The sequence below is a fragment of the Coturnix japonica genome, chromosome 12 (genome assembly GCF_054131305.1).
Source record: "Coturnix japonica strain WE chromosome 12, WE-NBRP24, whole genome shotgun sequence".
Taxonomy (NCBI): Eukaryota; Metazoa; Chordata; class Aves; order Galliformes; family Phasianidae; genus Coturnix; species Coturnix japonica.
In genome coordinates, this window is record NC_140674.1 from 17,653,662 (window position 1) to 17,674,289 (window position 20,628).

The 20,628-nt window shown below is 34.9% G+C and overlaps 1 protein-coding gene across 17 annotated transcripts in view; it reads right to left on the reverse strand.

Annotated features, from left to right (window-relative positions):
* NAALADL2 (N-acetylated alpha-linked acidic dipeptidase like 2) overlaps positions 1–20,628 on the reverse strand; it is a 338,435-nt gene that overhangs the window by 26,321 nt on the left and 291,486 nt on the right. For all 17 annotated transcript variants that reach the window (XM_085513285.1, XM_085513292.1, XM_015871851.3 and 14 more), the window contains one exon: positions 17,228–17,323. In XM_085513285.1, coding sequence (XP_085369411.1) covers positions 17,228–17,323 — 96 coding nt within the window. Of the gene's footprint in view, positions 1–17,227; positions 17,324–20,628 lie in introns of those variants that run through there.

Genomic DNA, 20,628 nt, shown 5'->3' on the forward strand with positions numbered 1-20,628 from the left:
CTGGAACACTGACAGTTCATTAAAGAAGACAGACTAGACCTGAGGGAGAGACACTGGTGAACTACAGTGATGAGGATCCAGAGGAAGGTGAAAATACATGGTTGTCTAGTATATAGCTCACAGTAAAGCCCCATAAACACTAACAGACACATTCCACCTCAGGGAAGAATTGGGTGGATAATATACTGAGGTTACCCCCAGATGCCAGCATATGAACTGCACAGGTTACAGCAGTACCCACAAAGAGGCTCAATTTCTCTGTTTGGAGAATTGGGATTAAATTCTACTCTTGGATCCGCTCACATGGTAGCAAAGTATTTAAGCTTCTTGTTGGTATTGCAATTCAAAGATGCAATTTCTCTGAAATTTTCATGACACTTTTTCAATTGGAATATTTAATTTTCAATGTATACTGTGCAAAATAGAATAAGAAGTAATAATTTAACTTACATTAATAATTCAAACTTTAAATCTCAGGAAGAGATCTCATACCTCCACCTGTATTTAAGTAATATAACTGAAAAAAATAAAGGTGGGAGAAGATTGATTGTTTTATTTTAAAAAGAAAACATTATTTAGAGATGAATATGTTTGGGACTGAGCAAGCTTCCCTCAGGCTTGGGGAAAATGCCAAGTCTGACAAACTCCTTGAGCCTTAGGGAATCTCAGGTCAGTTTGACAAACCCAAAGAAGTACTTTATAATTAGCTGGCATGCTCCTGAGGCTGCCAATTTACCTGAAAAAGAAACTCCATCACCTTTCAAACTTGTCTCTGAACAACACCGAATAAAGACCTAAGAAATAATGATTTTCATCACAGAGTATTTATATAATCAGAGAAAGTAAGACTCAGAGAAATGTACTATGTTATAGAATGGCCCTCAAAATTCAAAAGGAAGCTTAACAATAAAACTCTGTAACTATCTGAGGTTAGAACTGAGATTTATAATCATATCTGGGGCCATAATAATACACCTGCTACTACAGTATTCAAATTATGTTAGCTATTTCATTCCACTGCACCCTATCTTTATTGGTCCTCTGTATTAAAATGGTAAAGGCAGAATAATACAGTAGAAACAACATAGATTAAATAGAGAATACATTTTAAAAGCATATAATCTGAAAACACGGCAGGAAATGTTACTATGTGCTCAAATTACATAAGTTACTCACAAAATAAAGAACTAAATAAATTTTTACCTCCAGTGCTGTACCATGGCTGCCTTAGGTACTTTGTGTTTTAAACATCATTTATAATATACACAGATGGCTATGTAACAAAAATACATTACATGCCTCAGAAACCTCTACTTGAGAAGGCTTGTTGACTATCTTAAACTCATCTGAGAGAATCAAAGAAATGAGGTGTGGCATATGAAGGGTACAGCTTACTTGAGACTATTCAACATGCCTTGCAAAGACATCTCAAAGATCTGAACTCGCCTTGACGTTACCACTCTTTAGATAGTTTCTGGTCTTCCTATTGGTTCTGTTTGGCTTACCTGAATGGCTATTTGTCTCCAGTTGTACATTAACTTCCTGGAACAAATGTGTTAATCAGAGAGATTCAATATGGAAAACAAACAAACCCATCCAAGAGGGCAAATTTTGCCTGAGAATTCCATATGTAAGGACAACAAAGGCAGAAATCCAATGACTGTACTGAAAGAAGATGAAAGGGACATTGCTGAAGAGATTGGAGAGGTGAAGAGCTTAGGGTTGAAACAGAAGTAAAAGATTTAGAAAGAAAAAACATGATGGAATTTGCTCAAAAACATAGCTAGGAGCCTGGGGAATATCTGATAGAGGAGATGGCAACATTAAAAGGACAGCTGAGAAAAATCATTTTGGCAGCAGTGCTATAGCTGAATGGCAAGAAGAAAAAAGACTTGTGAGGAAAATGTGTCAAGACAAGAGAATGTTACGATGCAGAGAAGCTGTTTGACCACAAGTCCAAGAAGAAAGGCTTTTTTTTTTCTTTTAATACTATAAAATGAAAATGAAGTAGAAGAAAATACTTAATAGTGTTCTTCAGCATACTGTCATCAGTGTGCAGTCAACTTGCTTTCTCCATATTATGCAAAATTCAAGATAAATTGTCTCCAAAACAGTAAAGAGACTGCAGAACTGATGCATATTGTGAACAAATCAGTAGGAGTGCTGACAGCATCCACAGTGATATATGCATGCATGTGAGCAAGCATGCTTGCATACACAGATCAAAAGGAAAGAGTCATCTAAAAATGACTGTAACAGATAAATACAGACTTTGTAGACTTAATAATTTTTTTTTTTTCCCTTGCAGTAGAAAGGCAATGTGTATAGGCATTTGATGCACTTTGAATATCTTTAAATCGAATATCAGTATCCTTCACAAGTGTTTTGATAGCAGACTGAAATTTATAAGAACATTTTGTACTATATGTACCTTGTATGTCAGCAGCACAGAATACATTTCTTACCAAGACTCATTTAACAAATAAAGAGGTAAGGCATTTCTATAGTGAGGGACCGATCAGAATGCAGACCTGTCCCCCAAAGAAGGATTTAAAAAAATACAGATAGTTTTCATTTCTATCTCAAGACCCCAAGCATTTCTCTCTACAAAAAGCACAGGTATCTGAGACAGAGGCTTAATCAGATGTCTTTACTAGAACTTATTGCCATTTCTGCTTATTCTGCTCCAGTAACAACAGTCATTTGCAAAAGAAAGGGCAAAGAGAGACTTACACTGTAAAAGCAGAGAGTATTATTTGTGGGGTATATTACATTGAAAAGAGCCGAGCAGCAATTAGCAATTATAAATCTTCACTTGGAATAATAGTCATATTTAACAACAATAACTAAAAAGGCTACAGTACAAGTCATGGAAAGAAAAGCATATTTAATTTTCAGTTCTGCCTTAGCTCTATTCATTCAGTTATCATTCTGTTGTTTATAATTAAAGTGCTAACATATATCAGAATCCTCTGATCTCAAAATAAAAGGCTCTTTTACCAAAGAAAGTAAGAGCACAGTAGCTATAGGAAAGTTTTCAAGTAAGAATTAAAAGAAACAATCAAAAGTTAAGTAACATAACTAAGGAAAAATATTTTTTTGTCAAACAGAAAGAAAAAGCTTTGTGGGCAGCCATATGGGAATATGGAGCAGTTTATCAAGCAGCAAAAGTGTTTCCTATTGACATGTCTCTACCTGTTGGACATGTCTCTTGTGGACTTTGGTGCCACTGAATTCACTCTCCATCTTTTTGCTTAAAATTACAATAAAATGTGAGACTGAAATATCTCAGTGTGTCACAAAACTTGTATTCTGATGGAAGAAAAAATAAAAAGCTTTATGCTGTGGTCAGAGAAATGAAAGTAAAACAATCTCTTGCAACAGAGATTCTGGAGGTAGGTTCTGCTTATAAAGCATTCCTAAGAGCAACCAAAGAGCCCAACATAAGTACTTTAAATAAAGAGATTTTGCAATGCCCTAAAAATTTTACAGTTAGTATTAGGTACAGTAAGGTAAGCAATTTAAAGAGATACAAAGACAGCGCAACCTGATTGCAACACCTGAAGTTCCACGTTACTGTCACTTACATCCTTGCCTTCTAGAAGTACTAAAGCTCTAAGAATTTTCCTCAAATCCTTTTTTTGTCAAGTACAATAGAAAGTCTAACAGTATAAATAGCTTTGAATGAAATACCAGAAATTTAGGACAAATGAAGGGTGCAATTTGAGGCAAAGATCTTTTTTCTTCCTACAATATTCCCAGAAGACCAGCTCTATTTCTATGATCCACATCAGTGAACCAATTCAAGTTGAAATCTACGAGACATGAAGGCTTTTAATGAAATGAAACATATTTTGGTAGTGTAAGTCAGAGTGATATACTGAACACATATATATCTTGCACTGAATAGAAACATGTTTTTCATTTTACATATTATTATAATTACATGTAAGCTTTAGTAGTAACTGAGACAAGGAGAGAACAAGTGCCAAACAGAAGCAGAATTACATTCCACCACAGTAACACAGTGAAAATTGCAGTAAATAGAGAAGGACACTCCAGGCTTTTAAATAAAGGATTTTTAATAGACTTCTGGAAAATAAAAAATAAAAGAAACCCCAACAACTACCCCCCAGCATTCTGGATTTTATTGAACATTATCTCACTGTGTAGCAAACTTATCCCACAAATAAGATTGGGCTGCTGAACAAACTGTCTCCATAGAATCAAGACAGTTGAATTCTCAATTTTCAAGAATATCATGAACATTTTTTTTTGTTATCATTTCTCCTTTTCTCACTCTCAAAATGCTACAGCAAAGTAAAAGCACACAGTCTGAACCGTAACCAAAACACAGTTATTAAATCAGATGCAATAAGGAAAAACACCTTTCCACTGTTGTGTTTGTCACTTTGATTTGGTTTCTAACCCAAGCACCTCAATGGCTGTCAGAATCACTAATATAACTTATTCTTGTTTAAAATATATAGCAATCTTCACAAAAATGTAATAATAAGCAAAGCCAATCAAAGCTTCCAGATTTGCAATTCTTAAAAGTGATATATGTGTTCAAAAAGTTTCTGTGTAAACTGCACACCTGGGACAGCTGATATCTTCAGACAGCAATCACTGTACGACTAACAGTTTATTATCAGGATCTGTGACTAGTTGCAAGTAAAAAAAAAAATCACACATATACTACTTGTCAGTCTGCAAAATGCATCATGCCTTTCAGCTTTATAAATGTATTTAAATAGCTTACATACCATGTATAAACTCACTTAAGTCCAGTGTTCAATTGCTGGTGATTTAGTCCATGGAAACATGGTCTACACTATAAAACTGGATACTCTGATATTGTCACATTATTTCCCATTCTGTATCATTTTCACAGCTATATTGAAAAAGTGCTCCAACAAGTAACTCATGCAGTGCAAGTCACAAGCCTTATCTTGTTTACAATATATTTTATGGAGTTGAATGCATTTTTAGGGGGTTTGGTGCTGATGTTTATAAGGAGGTTGAAAGTTAATAATTAAGACCAATGCTATCATGGTCTACTTTCCTGCTGTGATGGTGTTTCACAAATTAAGTTGTTTAACTCCAATGCAGCACAGAAGAACACAGCAGCATTTCCGTAAAGAGCTACATCCCTTCAAAAGTGTAAACATAAGGAGTGACTCAATTTTCACAAAAACAATTGGAGCCCTTGAAAGAAATGTGTGGATGTTTATAATGGCATAACTAACAGCCATATCAATGCTATATTGACAGGTAAATATAGTAAGTCATAATGGGAAACTGAGATGAAATTATTATTATTGTTATGTAAACAAGCAAACAAAAAGGAGATATTTTTGAAGCTTTACAGTGAAGGATGTTTGAAAGATTTCAAGTAAATTCTTAATTCTGGTTTTCTGGCTTTTTTTTGTTTGGCTTTTCTTTTTTTAAGAAAAACCTGATTTCTAACAATATCCATTTAATACCTAGTTTACTTAAATTATTTTATCATATTCATAATTTCTATGTGGTTTTGACTGATATAAGAGTGCTCTTTGGAACAGAAAATAAGATCTTAGGAAATAAGTAGAAAAAGTTCCAGAATTGTTCCCCTTTGTCCTGAGAGATTTCTTCCCATAAGAGAAAGGGAATGCAAATTAAAGATTCTCAGCTTTGTATGGAAAGTGAGGAGACTAATTTTTATATTAACTGAGAATATTCAGCATGCCATCTTCCACATTATGCAAAACACCTGTTGAGTTACAAGCAAAGCTTTGAATCTTTATGTATTTTGGAAATCACGATACAGTGTCCTTACAGTTTTATTCCTTCATAGCATAGAAAGAAACCTTGTGTTCTCTTTGCCTCATTAGGATGTTGTGTGAGGATCCTGTCAACTACAAGTTTGTTCAGTTTAACTCAAGAAAAAAAGGAAGAAAAAAGCTTAAACTTTTCCTTAGATATGTCAATCAACATGGATTGCACAGGCTGGAACATTAAGTTCAGAAGAATATCATTTATGTCAGATAATGCAGAATCTTTCCATAGCCCATTTTATTCATCACTACAACAGACTATATTTATGTAAAAGCCTGACCGCACCTTGCAATTAGCCTGAAATTAAACTGCACTATATAAAGATATTCAGTCAGTGATTCCAACACATATTTCTCTTCCTATGCTATTTCATTAGTTGAGAAGTACTTTCATTTGGACCACAGCTTCACAAAAGATGAACTGTATTCAAATTTGAATTGGCCAGGGAGAACATGGCCTGACATTAAATTTTAAAGCATTTCTTTATTTGGCTATGTGAAGATTATTAAAATTCCCAAATTCCAGTGATTTATCTCATATTCTTCAGGCTGCATGCATTTATATACAGATTTACCGCTTTCTTTCCAGTCACATGGTAAAGATATACCCTTCTTATTCACTTTCTTTCATCTATGTTTTTACTGTATGTGTGATGCTTGCTAGACTAAACAGCAAATTCTGTCAGGTCATTGATTCTCAGACATACCTGTTGGGACCAGCTGCACCAGCTGAACATCTGGAAGCCCATAGGACTTGATGGGATTCACCTCAAAGTACTGAGTGAGTTAGTAGACATTATGGATAGGACCATTTCAACAATTTACCATAAGTACACCCATCTAGAAGAGAAGATTCAAGAAACTACAGACCTGATTTTGACATCAGTCACTGGAAAAGTTATGGAGAAGATAGCAGTTCCTGCCACAACAATACATTTCTGAGGTTTCTGTTAAGAATCTGGTACTAATTCACTTCGTTTATATATAAAATTTCACCAGTTAAGCTGTGATCATATAACCATAGCTGGTGGTGAGGAAAATAGTTTGCAAAAAATATGTAACATGACAAAACTACAAGAGACTGAATAAACAGCAAATGTTTCCTCAGTTCACGCTTTACCAGATTTGCAGTTTGATTTAACTCTATAGCAGACCTTTCTTAAACAGTGAGCAAAGGAGCTAATTTTTCTTTAGGTACACAACAACACATAAAGCTGCATTATGAAACAAGTTTATTAGTGGTAAATAAACAACACGGTAGCCTAATAAAATTGGGGGATGCAAATCTTCCTTCTCATAGTTTGCTTTTCATTAGCTCACCACAAAAACTGCCAACATTTTAAAATGGGGAAATATTTTTCAGGAATCTCACTAAAATGTACACTTCCTTAACAGTAAAGTAATGTATAACCCATAGATTTTCAGCATATCTTGTCCAAACGGATATACTGATCCTAAGCATATTTACAAACTCTGAAACAGATTTATAAAAACCACAATATAAATGCAAATCTTACTAGTAAATAGTAAAGAAAATTTTTGATTTAGACATTTTTTCATTGCGCTATAAGAGTACAACCACTACATTTATTTATAAATCAGAATTTTAGTACTCAGCCATTTGCATCAAAAAATAAAATACAGCTCTTATGCATTAACTCATAATTAGGTTTTTAAAATTCCAATCAGAATTTGCACAGAGTTCCTGAAGCCGAGATTTAGTAATGAGTTCCATAAAGTTTATGTAATTTGTTTCTCTTGTCTTCCTCCAAAGTTTAGAATAAATCACACTCCAGTCACAATGCACCCTTAGTTATGTACAAAAAAAGAAATTTGTTATTATTTGCCAAACTTAACCATGATGCTTCTACAAATCTTCTGCAATAAAACAAAACACTTTTTGAATTGAAATTTTCCTTGGGCAAATTTCTACACTCTTTTGGTTTAATTTTCAACACCATTACACTGCTGCAGAAATAACTGCTTCTATGCTATATAGTGCTATAACATGCACTTCTTGTCACCAGCCTTAGGCGGGCACCAAATCTTGTACCGCAAATCAGATCTGAGAGCAAAAACCTAAACAAAAACCCAAAGCAAAAAAAAAAAACAACCCACAACAAAACAAACAACTTTCCAGTCAGATGTGAAAGCATTCAAGTCTGCAGAAGTATCTGATGGATACTTCTGATTCAGTATTACATTAGTTTCAAGTTTTTGGAAAAATCCAGTTAGCAGGTGCTAAGATTTGAAGCAGCTCAGAATTTGATGGAATATAAGTGACAGGAAGGGGTAGGGACAGAAAGGGAGTGGGTAGTAAATGCAAAGTGATGTATCAAAGCCAGAAGGAGACAAACATATTTTTACATTTAAAAAAAAAAAAATAATAATAATAATCTGAAACACTTCATAAAATGGGAAAAATCCAAATGAAAATTTAAATTCCAGTAGTGTTCTTCTAAATTAAGACAAATAAATTATCTTAAAAACAAGATGAGTAACTAATAATTTTATCTAGGTTACAACCTTCTCTGAGAACTTACATATACAAGTTTTAAATTTACTTCATATAATTCTTTATATTACATGCAGAGTTTATGTTCAAAAACTCATTTGCCAAATCCTTTCCTTGTCACAGAATAAAATCCAACAACCAAAGGTCACAGCATGCTGAGCATAAGTGCTGCAGACACAAGGGAGTGCTCTCCATATTTCAAGGAAAAATAAAGAAGATAAAAATAGAAATGTTCCCCTTGTTTTATGTTGATTCAATTAATTATGCTATTTTATAATACCTGGAACTTTTGTAGCAGAGCCCTGATTCCACTGAGCTTAATCAAGATTTTCAGATGCATAAATAAGAGAAGCATTTCTCTTTTGTCTTCAAGCTATGCCTCCATTTTCTTTTTAGCACTGGAGCTAAATCCCCTTCTCGAGCATGGCAGCATCAGTATGGCAAAGTACTGGCTCATTTCTGATGGGATACAGAACTCAGAGCATAACTCAATTTTCAAATAGATCCTATAGTAAGAAAATGGAATACAATACAGATTTTGTTTGGAAATATAATGAATCATGCTTGCAGCTGCTGCCTTTTTTTTTTTGCACCTGAAAGTCTGAGAGTACATCTGTACTTATAAGCTCACACACTTTGAGAATAGCTTAAAATGTGACCAATGCTTTCCTTTATATGCACAACTCATGCAAGACCACGGGCTCATATTTGACTGAAGCCAGAGTGAACACCACTGAAGTAATGCAGACCAGTACTATATTGGAAATTAGATCTGGGCTCATCTGTTTATATAATATTCATTTATCTGGCAGAGAAAACTTAGCAGGGAAATCTGAACAATTAACACAGCCTGGTACCTAGACAGATGCAACCATCTTATTTAAAATTAGATTCTTCAAAATGATTTAGCAAATAAACAACTCACTGAGGAAAAAAAACATTGTACAGTCTTCAGCTTTGTGTTCTAAAGTCATTTTTGTCTGGAAGAAAAAGCAATAAAGCCCCTAGAATAGCAAAGTATTGCAATTTGAACTAAAGCCCATGATTGTTTGTTTGTTGCCTTGCATGTTATAAAAAATTGGTATAAAGTCTGTCAGTTTGTAAACTGTACAACTGTATATAGGTTGGGCCAAAAAATTCAGCTTTTCTGGATTTGAGTATGTATATGTATATCTACATTACATTTAAAATATGATGATAAAAACATACAAAAAATATTAATAACTGGACTATTTTTTGACACAACTATTTGGATTTTGAAGTGTCCATGTCTATACATAGCTTAATTAAGCCAGCAGAAGGAAGATTTTGTCAACTCAGTGCTTTTCCATCTGCTGAAATAAAGATAGCATTTGTACTTAGATTCAACAAACTTTAATATAAAGTTCTTTAACTGTATTTAGATCAACAGACGTCACTGCTGCACATGAAAGCCCATAAAGTTTGGTTTTAAGGTGTGTTTATATGTTCTAAAAAGAAAATAAATTTGTGTTCACTGTAAAGATGACTGCACAAACATTACACAAAAAAGCGAACCGATATATGCGTTAGTTTTTGCCTTCTGGAATACTGAAAAACCTTTCTGGATGAAAACCACATCTGTTATATTGTCCTGGCTTGATGGTTAAGTTGCTAAAAATCATACCTGTCCCTGTCTTAAGGAACTGTTGGCAGGCAAGGTGATCAGTGCTATTGGCCTTGAGTTCCTTTCTCTGGACTCAAAATGGGAACAGAAAGGATTATATATGAATCCATTTTATAATTTGAATTTACAGCTATAGTCACCAATCCTTAGTTTAACATTAATTGGTCTAATCTCAGCTGCTTTAATGCTAGTCTATCAGCAAACTGGCAGTATTTTTTATTGCTATTGACCACACTCCTAATAAAAACAGATCAATAAACAAGATGTTCTTCCTGGAGTTTTGTAATACCTTTATCTTATATTCTTGCTTGATTTGGCATAATTTTTTCACTAAGTATTTACTTGTTTTGTCTCACAGCTTTTAGGGTTCTACAAAATCGGTTTGCATTGTTCAATTGTCTTTTAAGAGACAAGGCTTTATTCACGTTAATTTTGCTATAATTCACTCAAGGAGAACTATTAATAAAGACAAAGTTTAATGTTTTTCAGCTATTTGATTTAAAGAGCTGCACATCAACATTTTGGAGATAGAATAAAAGAAAATGAAGAACAGGAGCAAAATGTATTTTCTTAGACTGAATTATATTACAAAAATATCATTAAGATATTTTCTACCCAGTACATCAGGATTTTCATATACAAGCAGAGTTACGAAGCAATTCAGGTTATCAGCCAATGGAATCAGATTTCCACAGCAAATCTGCAATGAAGATTTCACGCTCCAAATGGATTGCTCTGGTAAGTAGCCCTTGTTCAGGCCCCAGTGCTGAAAAGAACAATTTTAATTTTGACTTAAGTTTGTGCTTTATTTTTACTATTAGTTTCCTGCTGTTATCCCCATACTCAGATCACAATGGGTGAGTTCTTAAAGCTATCTTCCAGGACAGCTCTTTCTATCTGCTGTGCAAAGCACAGATGGCCACAATTCCAGGAAATGCTCAGCACCAAGAGGACAATTCCAGCAGAGCTCAGCTATCAGTTAGATGCTAAACTAGGTAATGACATTTAAAGATAAGACTTAAAACACTGTGGATAGGAATAAGCCTCCAGAGTAATCTGACCTTTTAAAGTTCCTTAAGAGAAAGCAAACTCTTGAAAAGTTCATTTTGAATACAGGACAGAGCTCATGAAACAAATTACAGCATGTAAAGCTCTGATGCGTTGCAAGTTATGTCGCCAAAAAATCAAAAAAAGAGACAAAATATCAGTAATAAGTAGATCAAAGGAACTTACAGGTAAGAATTCAATGCTAAAATGAACCAAAATAAATAATTATAGCAGCTGTGTTTCCCCAAGTATTTCTGAAGGTTGTTTTTAAAGCCAAATAATTAATGAACAGAATTCAAGCAGCCAATTTCCCTCTCTTGTGAAAAAGGACTTAATCAGATACTTAAGTTCCCTGACTTTAACCTCATATTCACCTATCTGAGAATTGGATGATATTAAGTCTTATAAAAAAAAAAAAAGTTATCACTACATTAGTGTCAAATGAAACTTAATATGTTAAGAGACATACTCTGGGAAAACAACTCTGGTTTGACATTTCTGTTACATATTAACATAGATTCCCTCAGAAGACAGAGTTTTATACTAGATCATCTATAGCTATAATTCATTAAAATCTATTAATGTGCTGCATGAAACATAAGCACTGATATTTATTTTGGGTCAAGGAAGAGAGAAAAGAGAAGAACTGTTTGCCACTACAGCAGAAAAACTCATTCTAGAGTACCCAAACAACCAGGAACTATAGCAGAAGAAGGTTAGTGCTCTGTTTGGAGAAACACTCATATTTCCTGCTACATGTATGAATTAATCTTTGACAGCTGAAGTATTTGTGATCTAGTAGAAAACACCTACAGTAGTACTGTTGCTAAAGAATGAATTAATAAAATGCTACTCTGATTAATTCAGCAATTAAATATGTGAAAGATAAGACAGTGGGAAACACATGAGAAAATTCAGATAACCCCAGGCATGTTCCTGCTAGAGTAGCTGGCTTCAGATATTCATTTGTTGGATTTCAGTGGCTGAATACAAAAATGTGTTGATATTCCTTACAAAATGCATGCATATGTCCAATTATGCAGTAACTCTCATACCAAACTTACGTTGCTAACGTAAGAGCAATGAACGTGAAATACATTTTCCTATCTGTCGGTACAAAGTCACTACTGGATAAAGCAGAAAACAATCATTAGACATGCAGTAAATGTGCAGTGGCTTCTTTGTAAATTCACAATTATCAACCAGAAAAAAATAGAAATAAAAAATAAGAAAAAAATGACATCTGCCATTACCATCTATGCCGAGCCTGTCACTGATGCAGCACAGAGTAAACAGCCAGAGATGCAACTGGATTACAAATCTCAGAATAAGCAAAAAGACAGTACTGGAAATGAAGGCATTGCCGTAGGCAACGTAACTTCTTTCCAACTCAGCTAAGTCTTGCTAACAGGGGCACTCACAAGGCCTGTATGCTTAATACGGAACTGTCCATCTGGTCACTGCTAGCAGTTGAAATTCCAACAAATGTCAAACATGAATGCTAAATATCAACTCCAGAAATTTAGCTTTAGTGTTTAACTATGCCCCAGCTTTCGTCTACTGCGTTAGGCAGACACTATGAATTTATGCTGTATTGAGGTGAGGAAATGAAGTAGTTGTTTCACTATTTTCAGTACCATTGTTCGCCCATGGCTTCCTTTTTTTTCTCTAACGCAAACTGGGCATTAAACAATCCTCTCATTCTTACCTTTTAAGTTTTTTGTTTAGTCTGATTGCCACAATTTGGAGTAAAAATTCTCCTGACGTTTTAGAAGGAAAACCAGTCTTGGCATACTCTAGTCATGGTATATGTCCATAACATGACAAATAAATGGCATAAGGAGAAACCGAATTAGTTCCATCCTGTAATGCTTTCCACCACTTTGAAGGAGTCATTTGTGGGAAAGATGTGGGAGATGTTGTGCTGATGTATTTAATATATGATCAAACCAACGAATTTGTGTTGGCCAATGAAGATGGTTCATCAAATCTTTATCAAGGGTTCTGCCATTTCAATTCATGTTTATTATTTATTTTATATCTACCAGAGCAAGCATAACTTGCAAGAATCCTTGAGACTATGTGCTTTTAAGACCAAAGAGCTACTGGAAAATTCCAAGCATATCTACTATAACTAGGCTAGAGCACACAAGGAATTTATTGTCTGGCCACAGTGCGACTGTCTGTCAGAACACCTCTTGTCTTCCACCACAAAGTCTCCTCTTTCACATCTAATGCTGAGAAAATCCCCAGTTTTTTTCCTTTGACAGCTGTTACTTATTCACTACAGTTCATACAGCACCCCCAAAGTTACAGAGAAAGTTTATATCACCAGCCTTTCTCCCACTCTTTTTTTTTCTTCATTTTTTTTTTCTCCTGCTGCTCACAATAACTACAGAACAACAGAATAAAACACACATTGTCAGAAGGGAGTTTTCTGCAGGTTTGTATTTTCCCTCTGCTTTAACTGGATTAGATGTTCTTTCATGGAAGAAGGTTAAGGGTAAAATAAAAACTCTCACTTGTGTGCTTAAGAGAATATGTGCTAAATAAAACCATTTCTGTGAAGTATTACCGTGCTTTTTTACTGCCTTTTTTTTTTTTTTCTTTTTTTTTTTTTTTTCTTTACAAAAAAAATTCAGACAGGTTTGGTATTGTGCAAATGCAGTAAGACTGTCACCACATAGAACAGTTCTGCTTTGCACATCTCAGATACCATTAAACCACAAAATACTAGTAAGACACTTCAGACCAGTATATGAGAGGCTGTTCAACAAAGCAAGTAATTTAAGTTATGGAGAGACCATCTGGCAATTGGAGCATTACGCTGCACCTATCTTAACAAATTTTACTAATAAACTCTGCCTCTTACTATTATATCACCTTAAGGCAGATGGGATCTACTGAAATATCACGAACTGCTACCAGCTGTGGGAGGACAAACAGAAAAATTAAGACATGAACCAAGTTATTCTGCAATTTCTCAGCTAAATAAACCAACAACATGCAGATGGTTTTACGCGTGACAGAGAATCCAAGTGATATTGCAGACTAATTTGAATTCTTCAAAGCAAGGTCAAATGCTACATCTAAAAATTATCTATAGCAGATTTTCTCCAGTATGGATATTAATCTGACTCTCCAGCTTGGTATCACTTCATACACCTCAAACTGTGCCTCTTGAATGTTAACCTCATTCACCACCTCTCTACCCTAGTCTACACTGCTGTTTGCTGGCTGGAGGCTCTGGAAATTAAAGTTAACAGGATAAGTTATCTGTGGAAATTGTTACTCCCTCCAAAGCATCACATTTTCATGAGGGAACAAAAACTTCCAGTTTGCACACTGCACAGTCATGCAGGGGCAGGTTGCCATGTGGTTCACTGGGATTGGTTCGGACATGCAGTAAACTCAGGTGCACTGGACTGCTGCTTTTTGAATATTTTGGGTTTGTTCTGTATATGCCGTGACAGCATTTTGATACCTGTGTTGTAGCTCTGAAATAATATTGTCTCTGCTGTAATCATGAACCACTCTGCCAAATTCTGTAGTTCTACATCAAGGAAATTTTTAAATGAAAAAGGAACACATCAATTGAGATCCAGATGCACAGTTGCCTTGAAGGAGATGCCACTGGGATGCATAAGCACAATGCCACACAGCTTTTCAAAGAGTAATCTGATTACAAAAAAGGTGATTTGTATTGGGAACAGCACATGAAATGTGAGTGTGCTTTACTGAAGTATCTATGCCAATAATAACCTGCTGGAAGAAGCATTTCTGGTAAAATTTCGTAACATAGATGTGCTGTACACAGTTTGTGAAATTGTTTCCACCTTGATATTACAAAGATTGCATCCCTGCCAAAAATACAACAGATGCTTCAGTGAAATGCAAGAAAGTTTCAAGCTGGCTGACTACAATGACATCTTGTTTTGGTTTTAAATTCTGGCAACAAACAGCATTATTACTCTTCTCCATGGTATTACTGCATTGATTCAAAATAGGCACTAACAGTCTTTGGAATTATAAGGGTTTTCCCCCTTCGGTATTAATTTAGATATTATCTTCTGTTCAATAAACTTAGTACTTTAATAATTTGTGGAAATATTGTGTATATGCTATATATATGCACAGCTACTAGTAACTTTTTCAGTATAGATGCATACAAAAAAAGAGCTCATTCACAGACCCTACTGCATGGAGATGAGATGGAATTCCCTACTCAAATATTTAGCAGAGGTAGCATGCATCAAACCACAAAAACTGACTTACAGCAATTATGCAGACAAGAACTATCAAAGATACAGAAATCACTGCATTCCAAATATGAATGGGTATTCTTTTCACTTGTCTTTAGAATAAATGGCAATATACAACGGATCAATGGGAATACATACCACTGAGCAGTATGATATGATAGAGGATTCCTCATATAAAAGTTTCCATGTTGTACATTTTCTTGGTTAAAATGCAGATTTCATTCACAAATCACACAAAACCTTAGTGCTCTTTATTCCATTTGTTTCAAGAAAATAATGCCTGCCATATTTTTGGAAGTGTTTACTTAGAAAAATCAAAAAAGGATCTGCTACAGTGTATTAAACACACACAAAAGGTATTTCCTCTACAAATAAAAATATTGCTCATTACTGCTGTTTAATGTAGAGTCTATAAGTTAATGATGTTACAGTAGTTAGTTCTACTTTATGCAGCTCTGTAATCTAAGTATAGAATAATTAGGATCACTAATAATTTTCTCAAGAGTCATCTGTCAGCACCAATAACTCATTATAAAACCAATTATGTCACTTCTGGCATATCTTTCAATACTTTGGTGCCAAAGCAAAAATCAATAAAAGGTTATTGCTATTCCAAGTCTGTTACCAGGTAAGTGGCTCCAGTGGCACTCCCTGTTGGGGAACTGCCATTAAGGCTTTCAGAACTGCGTAATCCTGGAACATGATTATACTCCTCCAGTGAGCATATTTCAAAACACAGAAGTATTCTCAGACTTATCATTAATACCTCCAGTTAAATAGATAACATGGGACACTGATGTAGGTTGCTGAATAACACTGAAAAAATTTGTTTGAAGTTTGCACATATTTCTATGAGTACGTGTTTGACAACAGTTGCGTCTCAACCGGCTTCACCTGGGCTTCATTCATCCCCTGCCATCCAGGCAAACATCCCTCCACTTTAATACTCAATATATGGATTATATGGATATTTTATATTATAAAACACTCTTCAGATTTCAAGGTCGGTAAATCCCACTTAAGATGTCACTACAACTTGCTACTACTGCAATTGAAGTCTTGGCTCATTGCAATGAAACCTCAGTCACTATTTTGCCAGAGCTGCTCGTCTGCCTATATGTTATACTTCCATATTGCTGATCTTTGAGAATTTATTTTTGTGTTGCCAAAAAATAAAATATAAAAAATGTTTCAATAGCAGCTGCTCTTCCAAAAAGAAGTAGCTCCAAATAAAAAAAAGAAATCAGTTTGTTAAGTCTAAATATGTTTATAGGCAGTTTGAGTGCAAATGAATGAATTCACGAAGGAGACTTCATTTATGGTCACGTATCTTTGCAGAATCAGGGCTTGATGAGTGGACACAGTGAAGAAAGAGCACTTAAGAGCAAGGAGTAATTTTGCTTATATGAATAAATAGTGTAGAGGTAGTACTACAAAGGAGCAATGAGAGGGGAGTCAAAACACATTAAGTTTGGGAACAACCCCTCTGCTGACTGATCTCCAGAACCCATCTCCAGGATGGCAAATCCCTTCTTCCCATGTGAGAACACTGACAGATCATAAAGCCAAGTGTGTGCAGGTAAAGGTGCCCTCAGAGCCTTCTTTACTGTCAAAATCGACAGCAACAAACTTTCTACTTCCCACCATCAATGCTCAGTGCCTCAGATTCATGCCATTGACAAGCTTAATGTGAACTACGACAAATACAACTGAATCACATTAAATGAAGCACACGCGAAAGCTCTTTTCATCATTCAGATTAAACAACATTACATTCAGAAGGTGAATCTGAATGAAAAATCCTCCAACACTTCTTACTACAAAACAAGTATTAATGTGAAAACAACACTAGATCACCTCTCAAAACTTTTTATATTCACAAACCAAAATTTATCTCTGTGAAAGAAAGTACATGGAAATGAGATCACTCAATTTCTATTACCTTTGCAATGTTCTCATGCAGTTTGAAGGAGGGATCCAGCTCTTCAGTTCTCGTCACATGCATAGGAAAAAGAGCTTCAGAGAGAAAGCTAGAATTCTGTGAGAAAAAAAAAAATCAGAAAACTTTTAGCATTCAACATCCATTTCTTCCTCCTAACGCTTACTGAATATTGTTCAGAGTTTCAAAGCTTTTCCAATAGTTCCTAAGTTTTGGTAACTAATAGCATTTATTTTACTCATCCAATTAACTGATTCCTTGGCCCTGTGCCAAGTTCTGGTTAGCTCAAAGCAACTCAATTAAACAACATAATATTATATATCTCCTACCAGAAGGTCTAAATCTTTCATGAATCTTATTCTGGGTTTTGATTTGTCAGCACACAAATACAGTATTATCCCATTTAACTAGAATATCCTGTGATCCTTTATAAGATTTTGCATTTAGCGTACAACTTTTGCAATGCAGAATATCATAAAAGCTCAGCAGATGTATGCAATTGGGAATGCGAAAGGACTGTAAGCCTCTCATTAACGTGCTTCTTATATACATCTTCACATCTCAGTTCTATGGAAATAATCTTTGTCTGACAGCCCTGACAGAATTTCCCAGAGAAGTATCAGCTTCCATATTCAGTTTCAGATTAAGTTATAGCCCTGCCCTTGATCTTATATTTGTATGTATCTTTTAGTGGTGGCTTTTTTTTTCCTGCACAGGGACAATGATAAGAACATGAGAAAATATATTTGTTAAAAAAGGGTACATAGCAAAACCACGTGACTCATGAAAGGACTATTTTGTGTGGGATTTGTAGAATAGAACAGAATATTGCTCAATTGGAGAAGACCTCAAAGATCATCAAGTCTGTCCGAAGCCTAACCACACTACCATAACCAGTTCTAGAGCTCTATGTCAAACCAAATAAATGTTCCTCAAAACTGTGAGAAATTTTTATGTTCTATGAGTATGTATATAAAATAGTAATAGAAGCAATAAGTTGACAGCACCCCTGGCTTGGAAATACCTAAATCAGAAGTATCATCATTACATCTCTGTAAAAATCATTTTGGAAAGCATCTATAGTCTTTTCAGATTGAAGTCCAAATAAAATTCAGAGAAACTCTTGGTTCTGTATTCAAGATGAACAATTTTTCTGGTTTATTTTCCTCCAGATTGTTTAGCAGTATTGACAAGGTTCTGAAAGCATGTCTTTTTCAATTACCAGCTTCCCATACCTACTAGGCTAACATTTCTTCAGTTTCCTTTTCTCGATATATACTGATCCTTCAATATCTCCTTATACTCCGAATATACCTCATAGTCAGTACAAAAAAGTAGGGAATATATGAGTGATGTAAAGTATATTACTCAGGCACCCATGGGGGATAAAGGTGTGGTATCTGATACACATCCACTTAAACAGAATTGTCTTTGTAAGCAAGTAATATGCCACGTAATAGCCTCCAAGAGCTAGTCTGGGGCACTATGCTGGCACAGCACACTGCTACAGTGGTGTTAATGCTGTTCATCATCATTTGCATAACTGTAATTAATAACTAAGAAAGAGTTACATTATTTATATTGTTTCTTAAATATCTTATTGACTGCTATATGTGATCAGGCCAACACTGCACCTAAACAAATATTCTTTCTATGGAATCTAAAAACAGGAGGACCAGATGCACGTACTGCAGGGGAACTCTTCTTCATCTGCTTTTATTCCCCCATACCCCAGACACGCACTTGAGGAGTTCAGGTTAGGACTTTTAACTATGTTCTTACCACATTCAGTAGTGAGAGACAAAAGCACTGAAAGTACATATTCATACCCATCTTCTCAATTTGTGTGCCTTCACAAAGCATCTAATTTAGAGGGGATGAACTCAAGCATCTGTAAATTTCAAAGACTGAATGATTTAATGCTCATTACCATGCCACAAATAGGCTGCTCTTTCCAGAAACCTTGCACAAGACAAGAATTTTCCCTTTACTTGGGAATTTTATCCATTTACCAACATGTACTTCCCCATGTGTGAATATCTTCTGCTTGTCTGTTTTAACAAGAAAGGAATCGCCACAATTCCAGTGCATCGTCAACTCAAGAAAAGCACAAGGGTGAAATTCACAGCAACTCCTGAAGTTTATCAGTGGCTCTGATGACTATTCTTGTTTTACTATCACGTACACTAATCATACTAATAATTTATTCATTATCTTAAGTGCAATTATTCCTTTGATCTTTTATGAATAGGGGAGTATACTTAATAAAAAATGACTGATTATTTATATAGTGGCATCTCCAATAAAAAGAGAAGATAGACTAATAAAGTGACTTCAAAGTGACCAGCAGTTCTCTCTAATGAAAAGAACAGTATTTTACTCATACTAATCATTTTTTAAAATAAATACCTACATATGCTTGCCTGCACAGTCTCACTTTCCAGTATTTTTTGTCAAAGTGTTTAGGGCAAGCTATAATTGGAGTAGCCTCATCCATGTAATTAAATAACTATTAAACTGCCCTATTTTTATTCTGCAGGACAGTTTATGCAAATACATGCTTGTATGAATATTACAGTGAGTATGTAAATTGGCAGCACAAATTGGAGGCACATGACACCCATAACTACCAGAAACAAAGGAGAAACTGCCCATATTCCTCTTGTTGACATGACATATCTGACTGATTGTTGACATCTACCGTAAGCCATCTATCAAAGCTCTTCCACTCTTAAGCAGAGTTACAGAAACAAGATGCTATCACACTGAAAATGATGCAGAACATCAGTTACTATATGACTGATAGAAATGGATTCAAAACATTCCCAGTGCTAAGTCACACAAAAATAGAAGCAAAGCAATTAACTTGGAAATTTTTAAAATACTTCTTCATTAATTACTTAAATACAACATATTTAAAGGGAAGAGGAAAAATTATCAGAACTAGCTCTGTTCTCCATTATCTAGAGGAAAGCCTGTTTTGATCTTTGACTGAATTTTGTTTCAACACTTAACATTCTTAGGAAGGAAAAAGAGCCAAAGTGTTTTTCTGTTACCAGTATTTTACCTAAACTAGCATTTTTTCAGAGTATTATATTCCCCGAGCACAAAGAAAGACAGACATACATGACTTTGACTCTGACTTTGAGACCGATTAATAGAACCACAGCCAACATCCAGGTAAAATTTTGTTCTTTGAAGATGTAGCAAAGCTCTTTTGTCAATATACAGAATTTAAAGCACCATGTAAAGTCTCTCCCTCACCAGTAATGAGGAAGTGACTCTTTCATTATTTATTCAGTTCACAGGGCTGTCTTCCATGTGCTATGAAGTCTACTGGAACTCTTGAAAGTTTTATCATTTTTTGTTCATAAAGCTGGAGGTCTTGCTCCTTCTGCACAATT